The sequence below is a fragment of the Triturus cristatus genome, chromosome 11, assembly GCF_964204655.1.
Source record: "Triturus cristatus chromosome 11, aTriCri1.1, whole genome shotgun sequence".
Classification (NCBI taxonomy): domain Eukaryota; kingdom Metazoa; phylum Chordata; class Amphibia; order Caudata; family Salamandridae; genus Triturus; species Triturus cristatus.
The window spans coordinates 204,559,988-204,576,114 of record NC_140594.1 but is presented as its reverse complement, the minus strand read 5'-3'; the positions used below and the strand labels follow the sequence as shown (position 1 = coordinate 204,576,114).

The 16,127-nt window shown below is 41.9% G+C and overlaps 1 protein-coding gene across 3 annotated transcripts in view; it reads left to right on the top strand.

The window, feature by feature from the left end:
• Positions 1-16,127, top strand: part of SSH1 (slingshot protein phosphatase 1) — a 441,967-nt gene that overhangs the window by 395,988 nt on the left and 29,852 nt on the right. For all 3 annotated transcript variants that reach the window (XM_085636457.1, XM_085636458.1, XM_085636459.1), the window contains one exon: positions 11,891-12,037. In XM_085636457.1, coding sequence (XP_085492583.1) covers positions 11,891-12,037 — 147 coding nt within the window. The remainder of the gene's footprint in view (positions 1-11,890; positions 12,038-16,127) is intronic.

Genomic DNA, 16,127 nt, shown 5'->3' with positions numbered 1-16,127 from the left:
GCATTAAAACCATAGCTGCTGAACCATACCTGATTTCCACCTAAGATATTTTCAGTGAAGTTCGTATTTTATTTAATGATGTACCGTAGTGCCCTTCCGTGTAACCATTCTGGTTTTCACACAGCCTTTGGCCACATTTGCACCCATCTCGCTACATGCCATTGGCTAAGGGATGTACTGATCATTGTGGGGGCATGGGTGAGCTATGGTGTGCATTGTGCTTTGCATACCTTAACTGCCAACCCATACCTTACCTCCAACAGATGTTTTTTCAGTGAATTTCATGGTTTTGTTTTACAGTGTTCCGTAGTCCCCTGCCAGGTACCCAGTCTGTGGTGCAAACAGCCTTTGGCCACGCCCTTCACACAACCCACTTCCGCTGTATGCTGTGGAGATTGGTCGCAGGGCTGCCTGGCCTTGCACTGATCTTAATATGCTACCTGCCGCATTTTATTCATATTCATCAAGCATCATGAATCAAAAAGTGGGAGTCTATGAGCCAGATTAGGGTCCAGTACCCATGCTCCTCGCTATAAGTGACACGTCTAATCAGTGTGGGTACTTGTTCCTATGTGAAGAGGGTATAGAAAACGTTAAAGAAAAGTTGTGGTTGGAATATATGGTTCCAGGGGGATCTTCCCTATTTGGAAGTGTTGCCCTCACACACCCAATGTTGGTGTCATGCTTCATCATCAGGCGTTTTGCTCCTCGTGGGGCCGGCGCTGCAATGCCCCACGGGCCCCGTGAGAGGGCTCTTTGTCGGAGATCTTTTCTTGTATCAGCCATGACTGTGCATACGGGGTGTGGGGTATAATGTGTGTACGGTGGAGAGTGTGATCTTAAAATTACCTAAAGGAGATCTCCATTGTACCGCCGGCCCCACGAGGAGCAAAACGCCCGATGATGAAGTATGACACCAACATGGGTGTGTGAGGGCAACACTTCCAAAAAATGAAGATCCCCCTGGAACCATATATTCCAACCACACCTTTTCTTTAACGTTTTCTATACCCTCTTCACTTAGGAACAAGTACCCACAATGATTACACGATTCATCAAACATCACTATCGAACTGAAAAAAACAAGAGTAGGCTAAACATGCTAAGTGTACTTATGTGAAACTCACACAAACAGTGCCAAAGTTATTTGTAAATCAAAAATGTTTTGACCTGCGACACATCCTACTCCCCCCCCACTAAATCTGCATGAAACCTGATATAACTGCACTGAATGTAATTTGCTAACTGCCTGCACAATTGATAAAAAATACTCAAACGGCACTAAAGCTATAAGCAAGCAAAAAGTTTATTTACCCCACCTTCAGTTCTCCCAGCCCCTATGAATTGCCACGAAACATGGCATACCAATAGAAAAGCAATCCTTTTAAGCTTCTGTCAAAATGTACACAGATTTGTCACATACAGCTATGTTAATAGCAAATGAAGACTATTTGGTTCTCCCTTTTTTACTGTCCCCCGAAGGGTTTCCATGAACTTAAAAATAAGAGAAGGCTAACCAAGTGAAATCACTGTTAAATTTTGTGCTGATCCTTCAAATAGTGGCAAAGTTATTACTAAATCAAAAATATGTTGGACTTTCCCTCCCACTTGAAGCCCCTTTCCATTGGATCTTCGTAAAACTTGAAGCAAGCAAAATAGTTTATTATGTTAAGCAGTGGCAAATTTGACATAGATCCATTAATAGGAGCCCAAAAATTGTGAGCAAATCAAGAAATGGGTTTTCAATAGAAAGCGCAGCAAAACCATAACTAAATATACACATGGGATAAAGTCCTTTCTGTTGTGCTTTATAAGGATATTAAAAGTCACAGAGAAGCCCCGTGCCCATAGAGAGGAATGAGGCTGAAGGCCAAGTTCCTTGATAAGGTCCTAGATTTACGAAGTGACTGCGATATCCTTTTAATGTACTGCAGAGGGAATTTTATTACTTCTAATACATAGTGCTGCCATCACCCTACCCACAAACAACTCAAAATCCTCGGTGTCTTGCTCCTTTATGTTCATTACAGATCAGAAGAATACAAGTGCAATCTATACTGCAAAATTAAACACACCTAAAAGTAGTACATTAATTTTGCAAAAGAATATTAGAATCAGTTTAATGTACGTTAGGTTGAAAAATGGTTTGGCGCAGATTGTGTAGAAACATGCAGGGATTCTATCTTTCCTGTAAGGACGTATATCGTGAACAAAATAAACATGGTGTCATAAATATTCTGCTAATTACTTTTTAGAAAAACATCAGAATTAGGAAAAGACAGCTCCCATTTTCCTTACTTCAAATGCAGCTTTAATGATGCTCCATGATCTGCCTTTCACCTTGGGTGCTGGCTTTGGTGCAGGTAATGTGGTGTCAGAAGTCAGGTGTAGTATAGTAACCTATTGCAGTTGAGTAGCTATGTCAGGTGACTAGTGATGTCACAACTCAACTGTAATAAGGACACTAGAGACAGGCTGGCCCGACATGGAGCAAAAGCCCAATTATGGAGCATGACACCTATCTAGATGTGTGAGGGTATTTGTTCCTACAGAGTAATGCTCCCTGCAGACTCTGTGGACCTTAACTGACCTAAGCAGATAAATCATTACTTACTAAGTACTGCATGCCACGGTGATCATGATGGACAGCATAAAGGACTGCAGAGGGCAGGCTGGAGGGAGAGGGCAACAAGCTCATCACAGAAGGTAGACCGGAAGAGGCAGGGACAACACAAGGGATCATGGATGGCGGACATTAGGGGCATGCACAGCAAGCTGACTTATGAGGGTAAGCAGGGGGAAGGGCAGAAGCAGTAGAACGGATCACGCAGGGATGGTGGGAGAGGCAGGGTCAGCACACTGACCACGGAGGGCAGGCTGAGGCTGTAGGAGCAGGGGAAGTAAACTGACCTTTGAGGGCAAGCAAAATTGACATGTGCAGCACAAGGGACCACACAGAACAGGTGGAAGGACAGACGGGAGGGGCAACACAACAGACCATGGAGATTAGATGGGAGGGGCAGTGGCAGCACAAGGACCATGAAGGGCAGGTTGGAGAGACACTAGCAGCCAGTTGACCTCAGAAGGCGCGCAGGAGGAAAAGGGACACCAGGCTGACCTTGGAGGACAGGAGGGTGAAGCAGGGGCAGCACAATGGACTACAGAGGACAGGTGGTAGAGGGCAGGTGAATGCAGCTGCACGATGGAGGGTACTGGGGAGGGAGGCAGAGGCAACAAACCTTTTGCATTAAGTTTTAAAGTATTTTTAAAAAAAATTATCCAAGTAATTGTTTTACTTAATGTTTTAAATTTTTTATTTTTTTTTTTTACTTTTATGGGTTTTGTGCCAATTTGGTGGTGCTGTTTTGTGTGTGTGTCCATTGCTTCTGTGAAAACACCTTTGTTGGTATGGCCTGAAAAGACCACCTTGTGGGCCTTTTTGTGTTATGTCATAAAACACAACATATTGCAGTCCTGCTCCTTGTATTGCTGTTTTAGTACATCAGCTGGTGGTCTTTGTAATTCTTCGCCAGCTGAATGTTCTCTCTGGTGCTCAAACTAGGCAATGTCGTTTGGGTGCATCAATCTGAGGTGTTCCACATTCCGGAGATGCTCATGGAGTAGTGACTAGAATGACCCCATTGAAGTTCATGGTTTTACAATGAGCATGTGACGTTTCAGCCATTGATTTATTTATTTTTTATGCTTTTGAGGAAACGTAAAAAAATTGCCACACAACTGATTCTTTCTCTGGTCTAGTCGGTAGTGGTGTTGTAGACGTTGTATGCACCACAATTATTTTTTCTTCCTGGAATGGTGTGTTAAGTTACTCCTGGTTCTTATTCTGGTCAATGGCTCCTTCTCCCGAGTATTGTGAGATGCCATGGTGGATGTGGAAAACAAATTTATTTAGCTCAGGTGGTCAGATAGCAATGGAAAATGCTATTCAGGAATCTGCTTCCTGTTTTTCCTATAGCCTTGCAGCTTGTCTTAACTATCGTTCACTTTTTGGCCAATTAATGGCTGCTTTCATTTTATTGTTTTTTGGCCTCCTATAACGTACCATAGGACTCACACAGGAATTTGAAAAAAGAATAAAGTTGCATTTACTATAAAGGGATCCTTGTATGTAAACTATGAGCCCAGAGGTTTCAGCACAGACACAAATAAGGAAGCTGTCTTGAAGCTTAACAGTACCTGAAAACGGTACCGTCCTACTTGTGACTCACAGTGAAACACCTTTTTATTGGCTAATGTCATTGATTTGATGAAGTCACTGGAAGTTCCCATCCTCTAGCTCTTATTAGGGAGTGGCACTTTAGAGTATTCAGACCATGTCACCTCTGTGCTCACTTTTTTGGTATTGAAAATTATTTGGGGGATTCGCCAAAAACAATGGTGTCTCAGGAGGAACCAAGATATGAGCAGTCCCAAGAAAAAGAACAGCAGCAAGAGGAGCAGCAGACCTCAGCTCAGCCAATCGTTTGGGACTTCGTCACCATAACAGCTGGGGAGAAGAAAGTATCAGCCAAGCTGGTTGCTTGTAGGCTGCTGCTATGGCATTGCTTTGAGGAGGCCATGCCGTGTGCCCAACCCCCTGTCAGCGGCCAACCACCTCCTGCTTATGCCTTTGACTGTGTGCAGCATGGGGTTAACTGTAGGTCCTGGCTTCTTTGCTGCATATAGAAGAATGCCAGGCGTGGGAGGGTTGTGAAAGTACTGCAATAGTCTTGACATGAAGAGATTTTTTTTCTCCCTTTTATGGGGGGGCCCTTAATGAAGTAATGGTGGCTGATTACGATATCGGGCAGACACCGTATCGGTCTAAGACCGCCTGACCTTAGGGCGGCCACAAACATCCATTTTGCAATGGAAGCTTGTTCGGTGGGCGGAAAAGGCCCACAGCACCAGCTTCCATTGAAAAATTGATATTTGTGAACATCCCTGCACCGTGTGGCAGGGATGTTTACAGCATGGCGCCTGCCACGGTGCATGGATGTTTAGGGGGGCACCATAGGTGTCCCCCAGTCCACACAGCAGCGGGCCAGGGAGTAAGGGGGCCCTGCTAGGGGCCCCCAAATTCATTTTCCATGTCTGAAAGGCCAACATGGAAAGGCTGTCAGAAAAAGACGTCATGATACCGACGGCGAAGCTGCTGTCTTTAAGGGATAATGAGCATTTCTGATGCTTCGATGGGCTCAAAGAGCCCGTCCGAACAGCAGCGGGCAGTCCCTCTGCCCGATGCCTCCGTCGGTCCCACCAACATCATAACTAAGCCCATAGTATCCATACCCTGTGCCCTTACGTTATATTTAATTTTTAGGTCTCGCTGAGTCAGCGTGCATGCGCTGCTCTGCGAGACATTTAGTAGGTGAGTTTTCAAAGTGCTACTGGCTGGCCTAGCGCCTGCGTACACGCGAGCGTGCACGAGCGCAGCCGGCCGCCATCTAATCGCGGCACCCGCGCTTTACTTTGAACATTAAAAGTAAAGCGCGGGTGCCGCCATTATAGCAAAAGTAAAGAAATAGAAAAAAACATCTATTTCTTTACTTTTACTATAATCGCCGCACCCGCGCTTTACTTATAATGTTCAAAGTAAAGCGCCGGTGCCGCGATGCTTGTTGTAGCTTTATATCCCCCACAATTTTGAAGCTCTCCGCGGCAGCAGTACTCGCAGTACTTTTTCGATCTTTCCTTCTGGTTTGCGGGCACCGTCGCAATTATGGAACCTGAGCGCTACAACTGAACTGCACATTTGGGAATCAGTGTGTGCATTTCTGAAATGTAAACCCTAGGAAGATTGCTAGACCAATCTACGAACACTCCAAAAATATTCACGATGCGTTTAAATGAACTGCACAGAATCGTATCCAGCTGAGATCGCCCTTTAACATGGACTGTCTCATACTTTATGGTGAAGGCATGATCAAACGGTGCTTTCGGCGAGATTCGCGTGTGTGTGCATTTCCACTCTTACTGACTTAAGAGGAGGAAACGGTTGACGCAAACTGAATTCCCAAGTTTGTGTGTGTTTTTTTATTTAAAGTTTACACAGCACCGATGCTATTCCAAACACAACAAGCATTGGCATAGCCAATAGGTCTCGCCTTTGGGACCTGATAAGTCTTAATACTTAGTTAAGCAGCACAATATCCTTGGTGCAACAACATCAACTGTTGCATAGCTAAACACTTATCAGGTCCCAAAGGCGAGACCTATTGGCTATGCCAATGCTTGTTTTTTTTGGTCCACATCACCGTTAAGTCATTATGGCACCGCCTGTGACCCGAAAGCATTTTCTAATAGACAATGTGCTTTCCTGAGGCAAACTGCTAGATGGAGAATAACACACAGGATGTGTCTCTAGATCAGTGTAAGCTGCACAACTAGTGCTACAGGTAAGCCATTTGATTTGTGAAATGAAACAATACAGTGGCGAAACACTGAATTCCAGAGTAGTCCTAAAGCAGCTAGGATCATGCATCGGCACCATACATTCTTAACTTTTGTGCACAGCAAAGATGTTCTTGCAGAGATCACAACAAGCATACGTAAGTTTGTAATAAGGATGTGTTGTGGATTTTAAGTATGTTACCAAGTTTGAAACACCATACTGTTTTTTTCGACTTTGAGTGATCATGTGTTTTTTTTATTACTTCAAAATTGCAACAGTGTTGTTTAGTGTCCTGGGGAATCGAGCAACGTAGAGATTAAGTGGGAGAATTGCCTTCCTAGGCACATCTAGGTGGTATGGCAAACGGTTTGACAGCTTTTGTAAACTTGGCTGGAAAGGCACCGTCGCAATTATGGAGATCAAACCTGAGTGCTTCAACTGAACTGCACATTTGGGATTCAGTGTGTGCATTTCTGAAATGTAAACCCTAGGAAGATTGCTAGACCAATCTAAGAACACTACAAAAATATTCACGATGCGTTTAAATTAACTGCACAGAATCGTATCCAGCTGAGACCACGCTTTAACATGGACTGTCTCATACTTCATGGTGAAGGCATGATCAAACGGTGATTTCGGCGAGATTCGCGCATGCGTGTGTGCATTTCCACTCTTACTGACTTAAGAGGAGGAAGCGGTTGACGCGAACTGAATTCCCAAGTTTGTGTGTTTTTTTTTTATTTAAAGTTTACACATATTGTTTGACGCGGCACCGATGCTATTCCAAACACAACAAGCATTGGCATAGCCAATAGGTCTCGCCTTTGGGACCTGATAAGTGTTTAGCCATGCAACAGTTGATGTTGTTGCACCAAGGATATTGTGCTGCATAACTAAATACTTAGTTATGCAGCACAATATCCTTGGTGCAACAACATCAACTGTTGCATGGCTAAACACTTATCAGGTCCCAAAGGGTAGACCTATTGGCTATGCCAAGGCTTGTTTAACACACTAAGGACACTAGGACAAAATCCCCTTCTCCTGTAATGGTAGCCTCAACATTTTTCTCCTCATTGTTTATCACACATTTATAAGGGGCAGATTTTCATTTCCAGAACTTCGCTGAAGATGTTGAAGAAATACAAACTGTTGAATAAATTAGAATCTAGGGGTGTCCCACTTAGAAGTGGTTTATCTTACACTAGGGTTTTAAGCATGGCTATTAGTTTGTATGTGTGTAGTGTATCTTACCAGCCTACTGAGGCTTGTCCATAGGACCTGGCAGAAGGTGCCTTTTCAGTGGCAAATAATACCTGTCAACCTCTTGAATTAAAATTGCGGGTCCTGTTAAGTCTTTAGGAGGGTAATTGCATTAAGGTGAATAGAAAATTGTTCACTGGTGTACCATGTTGAATAACCTCAAGTTCCATAATCCTATTGAAAGGTGTCTCAACGAGTGCATAATGTCATCAGTGACGTCCTCAATGATTGTGTTTCACATGCCATGAGTGATGTAATGTCTGAGATCACAAGCTGTGCATGGCGGAGGCACAAGTTATAGTTAGCTCAGTGAACTATAACTAGTTAATTTAATGGGCTTTTTGGTTTTTAATATTAGTTTCCATACTTGAGTGTAATGTCACTTTCACCTTTCAATACTTGACTGTAACCTCACTGTAACCTATGGTATTTTCAATTAATTTCTTTTTTTTAAAAGTGAGCTAAGATCTTATTACCATACCTAACAATTGCTTCAATCTTTGTGGTTTTTAAGTGAATTTCTTGATCCTGTTCAAACCGCGGCATACACCCAACCCCCTCGGACAACCTACAGCCAATGTGTGCATGGAGGGTTGTCCACATTGCCTAGCTTCTGGCCAGGCCCTAAACCCAGCCATGGGTGGTCACCCCCCACTGCACATGGCTAAAGGCATGGGATTGGCCAAAGGACTGGCTGCTGGCTAGGCCCTGGGTTTAAACACCACCCTAATCCCCCTGCGGTTGCCCATTATGAGTGACCAACCTGTATATTCTTTCCCATTTTTTAAATGATTTTTTCAGATACTATGGTACTTCTGCATAATCCAACATGTAACATGTGGTTACATGCTTTGCACCACTTGCCCATAAGCCTTCCCAACGATTGGCAACCAGCAAAATTAATCTGAAGACCTGAAAAATTACTTTTTTATTTGAGAGCTACCTCTGCTCACAGAGTAACCAAGCAAAAGACTTGTTCCTCCCCAAGGCCCTTTCTGATGGTCATTTCAATCAGGGGACTGCTCAGTTCTTTTTTTTTTTTCCTAATTAGGCCACCTGTTGTGAGAGAACTTTTCACGACTGAGTGACTCACTATTTATCTGGACAGCATTTGGACTTTTGTCAAGCTGTTTGCCACCTATTATGTTGTCTTTTCTGGGAATCAGGCCTCCAAAACATTGAGTGCCTATTGGTTTTCTGATTTCTTGCTATTGCTGATTACCCTCCCCCAGAAGTTCACTATAAACATGCAGTGAGATCCGAGTCGACTTATCTAGGATATGCTGTCCTGTGGAATGTATCTTTGAACGCCATCTACAAGGCAGCCTTGTGGACTAAAGAACAAGCATTCTGTCAATGTTAGCGTGAGCATCAGTAAAAAAAAAAGTATGATGTTTCCACCGTAGCTGAAGGGGGTGGCAAAAAACGCACCAAGATGTATTCTTTTGTACAGGTTGTCCTTGGTCAGTCCTTCCTCCAGATGAATCCTCCCACCACTGTCCAGCTATCTGTACCTTTAGGTGTAAATAAAAAGCAGCACCCTGGAATAGGAGCTGGTGATGCATAAGGCTGTGGAATCTGTGTGGTGCATGCATCAACACATCAAACCCTACTTTTTGCTGTGGAAAATATGTTCCATTGTCATACCATTCTGCCCATTCCATGCCTTGAGTCTGTAGGAGTGAGCAAGGGACAGCACTACTATTACAAAAATCATTACAGTGAGCAATGTTCCTTGTGAGAGAGTGATACTAGAGTTGAAGGTTCACCTTCTGGCACAGAGGACTCTTCCGAGAACTAAACCCACACAACATAACATGAAAATGAATTAAGAAAGGAAATGCAGTCTATTTGCTGGGCTCTGAATTCTAAATAGTACCATTGTACGCCCATATCAATGGTTATAACATGGGCCTTCGAAAAGACACTGTATAGTAACTGCATGAAGAATGTGTGGTCGGCGCTTAAATAAGGTGAAGTGAGTCTTAGGGTACCATTTTGTTGTGGCTCCACATTACTACTAGAGGCTAACACCAAGAGAGAGAGATAGGATGTTTAGCAGCAATCTGCATAACAGCATGCAGTGTGTTCAATTGTCTGTGCTCTGACATATAAGGCTCAAAGCTGTAACTTTTATACTTCCTTTTATACACAGTACTTTTTTATCATTAATTGCTATCTTGAGGTAAGACAAAAGGCTTTTTGCTTGCATATATACAGATACCATCTGCGAGCAGGATAGTACAGCAGGGTTGGGGAGAAAGGAGTAGAAATAACACAGTCCAAGGCCCAGAGGAGGAGGAAGAGTCATGAAAAGGAGTGAAGGCATTTCTTCCAGGGCCATCTACAGACACATTCAAGGGCTGAGGGGTAAAGTGAGCTGTGCATTGTTCTGCAGTGAAACCGAGAGTAGGCTTCCACACTATGTTAAACTCAACATGTGCATTCTAGAAATCTAAAATTTGATACGTTAATAAACTTCTATGTAACCCAATGATAGAAAATCTAATAAGAAATCAATATAAATGCCTACAAGTACACTACAGGTAGACACATCTAAACCCAAGTCACATCTGCCAAACTCTTTATGCTGGTGTGTAATATAGCACGGACAAGAAAGTACTTTGTTAAAACAAATTATTGAGAATGCTTTGTAAAACATATGATGCTGAACTAGTAGCTGAGCTCAAAGTGTTTTAGGTTTCGTATTACATTCTAATAAAATGGAACATTTCTCTTGACATCTCCCTAACAGAACATTCAAAATATAATTCAATTCCTATTTTAGTCCCTTCCTTTATTAGCCAGCATTGTGTCTGAGGTAAGCTATAGCCCCTTCTTCTTTGATCTGGATGGACCTGTGTGACAGTGTCTACCAAAAAGGTTTTGACCTTTATTAATTTTCCATGATTCTTTCGACCTTAAGTAATTTCACTGTAGTTAGTCTCCTAACCCTGTAAGCCTATCTGCTCTAGGGTCTGACCCTCTCCCCTCCGCATGTCTGGGCGGACGCATACTGTTACTCTGGTCTTCCAATCGAATCGGCACTCCGCTACTCTGATACCTCTTTATCTCTAGTAAACAGGGCGTTTCAACATTTAACAGGGATTGATAGCAGAAATTTGGAGTCTTGTCGCTCATCCTACCATTTCAATAGAAGAATTCGGGGGTCTTATCTCTCATTGTATCATATACAGGCGGCCTCATTACAAAAAGGATTAATTACTATTCTATCTCCAGTTCTGGAATATTTTGGGATGTGTGCTTGACTCCAGACTATGCACATGGACAGTTTTCTACAGTTTCAATATTAAAAGATGCAAAGTATTACCTAGAGAAATGATTTCATCATAATTTGTCGAGGTTATTTTGTATTATACGGAGTAATCGTCACTAGCCACTTTGTTGATGCCATGTGGGCTGAAATCCTAATCCTTGTTGGGTCATATGTATTAGGGCTAGCAATGTCTAATGTTCAATAAAATTGGAAAACTTTCAATGGACATGCAAGGATTACATAGCTCAAAGCTCATTGAACATACAGTAGGGCTGAAGTTTGCTTTCCAGAAATGATCCTACAATTTGCCCATAATAATAATATCATATTCCTTGTTTTGAATGAATCCTTTTTTGGAGTGGAAATGACTGAGCTTGCCCTCTGGGAAGGAAGAATTGTACTAAATGTATTTGGGCGCTGCCAGCGAAGCAATCCATTTTCATGCAGATTTTTTATTGGATACTGGAGAGAAAACTGGAAGAAATGTCAACAAGAAAGCCGGATTTGTATAAAGGAAATATTCTTTTGACACCCCCCACCTTTACTTTTGGGGCCATGAAACAGATTCCAGCTTCACCTGGAGTTGAAAACGCCTTGATTGCAGCATGGGTACAGCAGCCAAGGGTATACGCACATGCAACACACGTACATGAGACATCATACTACTATTGTCCCTCTGCAAATGAAAGTTGGAATAAACGCATGCATCAACGTTCTCCTGTTTGCATTGTGTTTTTGTTAATATATTGCTGTCATACACTAAGTCCATGTTAAGTGCAGTCTAGTGCTGAACTACTACTATTTTCTTGCAATTTAATCATTGTAATAAATGCTCTGCCATAATGAGTTTCTGGTTTAGATATAAGCACCACTTTCACACCATCTTGCCAAACTATTTTTCTTTTTAGTACTTTTTCCGGTCATGTTTCTTAATATTTTTTATTCTATTTTTGCAGTGTTGGATACATTTTAAATGTCACCAGAGAAATAGATAATTTCTTTCCTGGCATGTTCTCATATCATAATATAAGGGTGTATGATGAAGATACTACTGACCTTCTTGCTCACTGGAACGAAGCTTACAATTTCATAACTAAGGCAAAGTAAGTATGCTTGATATGACAAGTCAGCTATGAGTTTGATTTTTGCCACTTTTCCCCTTGCACTGACTTAAAAAAAAAAAAAGTGATTTTAAAAAGTGATTATAAATTAAATAGATCTCTGCTCATGTAGAATTGGATTACAACAACAAATCTGTTTTTGAGAGGCAGCTGGAAAAATGTGATAATTATTTTCCAACAAATTGTACATGAAAGCCACCTGGTGTGAAAATTTCCAAGTTTGAGACTTTGCATAATGTTAGGCATGTGTTGTCATATTGTCCCATAGCATACAGCTTTCTCATTGTGTGCTGCATCCTGATTAGTGCTAGTGGGGGAAGCCGTTGCTCTTAAGTTGGATTTAGTTAAGTTCTTCCCTAGAGTTTGAATGCCTTTTTCAAGTACCTTAGTCTAAAATCTGTGACATTTCATTTATGCAACATCGTTTTAGATCAAACTAGTTTTTCCACGCTTTATACTCATGGTATACTGTCATGATAATTAAGAACTCCTGTCATAGATTTCTAATTGTCATAATATACAAAATCAAAAAAACAGCAAACATACGAGGACGTGGCCATGATACTCAGGAGGGGTGGCAGGTGTTGGAGTTCTGAAAGGCCACCTAAGTTGCTCCTGTGGGATTACTTTTGGGGCATTAATGATGGGTAAGTGGTGGTGAGCCTTATGCATGGAGTACTGCATAGGAATGGGATTGGTAAAAAAACTAGTGCTGGCGGTGAGTATCTGTACCGTTGAAACATGAGGACCCACCATCTTGAGCCTACATACACTACTTTAAAGAAAGTGACCACTGGCCTTGCATGTCTGTGTAAGCCAATTGGTGAGGTTTGCTTCTGGCAGAAACGGGAGGGAGCCAAACGCTCAACAGAGGGTGTGAATCTGCTCCTGCAGAACTTCAAGAGCCTCTGTGGATTCTGGGGACCCATCCATAACAGTTGGTGGCTGTGGAAAATGGTTGAAAAAAGGCACGAGAAAGTTCTAACCCTCTGATTACTATAGAGATGGAGTACCCTAAATCATGGTTAACACAGAAATGTCACCATATTGGACTTAAAAGTATGGTACTCTGCATTTGCCAATACTGAGGGTGAATCCATAGGGCATTAACAGCAAGTTAAGGCTATTTGAAGTTGCAGCCGGTTGAGTGGACACCTCCGGGCACTGCCCCTAATGGGGAACAGGCACCTGCATGGTATAGATCTGCTTGCATAGCAATACATGACTGATTCCCCTGTGCTTTAGATTGAAGGCATAGCTCCAAGAAAAGCTATACAAAAACTGTTTATTGAACAACTTACTATGTCCAAGACAGAAATGAAGGCAGCATTTGGCATATAGTGAAGGATATCCACGTGATAGGTAAAATATTGAGTGTGAATGAGGAGACAATAGCTGTAATGATAATAAACCTGGTGAATACCTTCTCCACGCTGGGATCCATAACTTTAGGGAGTGGGGAACCTTAAAGAAAAATGTGGTAATCCATAACATCGCTCCATAAGTGATAACATAAGGATGAGGCGTGCCAAGGAAATGATGGAGAAGACTGGTATTAAAGGGTAGTGTTGCACTGTAATCTGTCAAGGTCCTAAGTGATCTGATTGAATGCCCAATATCTATATTGAGAATTGGGTTACCGAGAGCTGACCAAGGCCACGCCCAAGAGGCATAGTGGTGCAACTGGCTGCTACACCCACAATTAATAAGATTTTAGTTGAAGCTAGATAGAAGGATGCTCACAGATCGAACTAAAAGAGAGCACTACAGGAGTTAACAAAAGAACTGGGGAACTTGCACATAAAGTACAGATGGGTGTTAGTGTTTGCTCTTGGCATGAAAAACCCAGAAGAGGGGAGAGAAATACTGGACCCTGGATGGAGCAGCTGACAAGTCAAAGATGAAACAAGAATAGATGGGCAAAGGCTTGCAGCAATAAGTTGAGGGACTGGCATTACTACTATCATGATATGGTTGTGGACACATTGCAGGAAACCCCGCTGACTGAAACCCAGAAGAGCGTTTAGAATTGATAGCTAGGCTGGTGGGAAAGAGGCAGGAGAGCTGCCATTAGCAAGGAAGTACCTCTTTGTTGGGTTATTTCTGTTTTCCACTGTTAACAGTCAGTTATGATTAGGAAAGTTTTTTTTCCCTTGCTGATATAATGAATAGGAGGGTGTGGGAATCCTTGGAGCCTTTTAGGACTGTATTGTTTGATTTGCAGCATTGTAGAGCATGATGTGTAAAGGGGAGAGACAACACCTGTCCTTGTATGGTGAGGCTGATGTCTTGGAATGCACAGGGTTTAAATGCCCTGGTTAAAAACAAAGGCATAAGATCTGATATACACTACAGGAAGCTCATGTTCTAAGTGAAGACAGTAACTTGACGAATCATAAAGTATACTCCATTCAGCACTATGCTTTCGCTACATGAAAAGTCTGGATTGCTCAGAGATAGAGCTCTGAATTCGTACTTCATGTGTTTCGCAAGGAACTGCAAAAAAAACCTGCAATGGGTTTGAAAAATCGGAATCGCTAAATATGTGTCCTTCTGTCTGAAGAGATTCCAGAGTAGAATGATTACCTCCATCATGAAATGTCAGAAGACCTTCCGCTCATGGTACTCTCTGAGGCAGGGGTCTCCAGCCTTTCTTATAGTGAGAGCTACATTTGTTCATTGAAAACTGTTGTGAGCTAAAACTCAATATAGGAATAAGATAAATGTACAAAGAAGTTAAATAACTTAAAAAAGGAAGCATAAACCATTAATTGAACAGGAGCTTTATTGGATAGGTTTACATTTTAGGTCCCTATGGATCAGTTTTGTCCCTTTGCTCTCGAGACAGCAAAAGGGAGAAAGAGAGAGAAATAGAGAATGTGAGAAAGAGAGACCGAGAGTGTGAGAGAAAAAACGAGAGGAAGAGAGACGGTGAAGAGAGAAAGGAAAGAATGACAGCACAAGAGAACAAAAGGCAAGAGAGAAAATGGAAAAGAAGGAAAGAAGTAGAGAAAGACAGGGAAAGAGAAAAGAAAGCAGAGAAAGAATGAGGAAAACATAACCAAAGAAAGCAAAAGAACGAAAGGAGATGAAGGTAGAAAGAGAAATTAAGAAGAAAATGAAAGGAATAAATGAAGGAAAGACGAGGAAGAAAGAATGAAAAAGGAATTAGTAAAAAAGAAACAGAAAGAGCATGGCAGATAAAGAGAAGAGAGAGAAAGCAAGATAAATAAAGAAAAGCTAACAAGAAAAAGATGGAAAGTAGGGAAAGGAAAGAATGAGTGAAAAGAGAAAGAAGGAAAAAAATTAAGAAAGAAACAGAAGGAGAGATATGGTGAAAAGAACAATAGTGGAGGAAGAAAGGAGAACAGAAAGGAAAAGTACAATAAGGAAATTAAGCAAGTGAAAGAAAGAATAACGGAGAGAAGGAAAGATGAAGATTGAGAAAGAAAATAAAACAGAACATAAGGAGTGACAGAAGGAAAGAAGAAGAGAAGCAAGCAGAGGAAGAAAGACAGGATAAAAAAAGAAGTAGAGAAGGCGAGAAATCAAGAATGTTTGTAGGAAAAAAAAATAAAGGAGAAAGTCAGAAAGGCAAGGGTAATAAGAAAGAATGAAAGACAGAAAGAACCGGGAAATAAGAAAGAATGAAAGAACAAAGGAATTAATTATTAAGAGAAAGGAGAGGAAAGAATTAGAAAAAAAGATGAGCAATAGAGAGAATGGAAAAAGAGAAGAAACCGAAGGGAAAATGAGAAACAAAGACTAAAGTTGAGTAAATGTAGGAAAAGAAGGAAATAATGGGCCACTGTGCACACAATGTCTCCCTTCCACCTCACCTGTTAATTTGGAGACCGAGAACGTGATGGGCTTCAGCCTCCGCCACTACCTTGGCGAGTCATAGAACTTTAACTGAAACCCCTGATAGTCTGTAGGAGCCATACATCACTGGTCAAATTCAGCCATATGTGTACAAACAGCTCTGGCCTCCCTCCGTTCCTTTTGTGGGAAGAAGGTATCAGGCTTATCGGCATAACCTCCCCACCTCCCCATGAGTTGTTGCTGCCCCTGA